General features: G+C 34.5%; 1 protein-coding gene across 1 annotated transcript in view; it reads right to left on the bottom strand.

Moving 5' to 3' along the window:
- Window positions 1-208: 208 nt before the first annotated feature.
- TM35_000551360 (uncharacterized protein) overlaps window positions 209-220 on the bottom strand; it is a gene marked incomplete at both ends in the record, with an annotated part of 636 nt that continues 624 nt past the window's right edge. The window contains one exon of the mRNA XM_029030801.1: window positions 209-220. This exon is cut by the window's right edge and continues 624 nt beyond it. Coding sequence (XP_028877933.1) covers window positions 209-220 — 12 coding nt within the window.

The following is a 220-nucleotide window of genomic DNA, read 5'->3' as shown; positions in this document are numbered from 1 at the left end:
TAATAATTATTATAGGATAAACACAGAGAGAGCAAAAACACACAAAACACAATAACATTAAGAAACATAAAAAAGAGATAATCCCAACAGGTGGAAGATTAGTTAGACTGTAGTGTGGATGCATGCAAAAAAGAAAAAAAAAAAAACAAAGGATGACCAGAGTCACACCACAATCAGCACACAAGAATACAGGCCAGTGTAACCACAATCAGTAGTGGTG

Source organism: Trypanosoma theileri (assembly GCF_002087225.1).
Source record: "Trypanosoma theileri isolate Edinburgh chromosome Unknown TM35_Tth_55_V1, whole genome shotgun sequence".
Classification (NCBI taxonomy): Eukaryota; Euglenozoa; class Kinetoplastea; order Trypanosomatida; family Trypanosomatidae; genus Trypanosoma; species Trypanosoma theileri.
The sequence above is the reverse complement of the archived record's forward strand: the minus strand, read 5'-3'. Positions and strand labels throughout refer to the sequence as shown.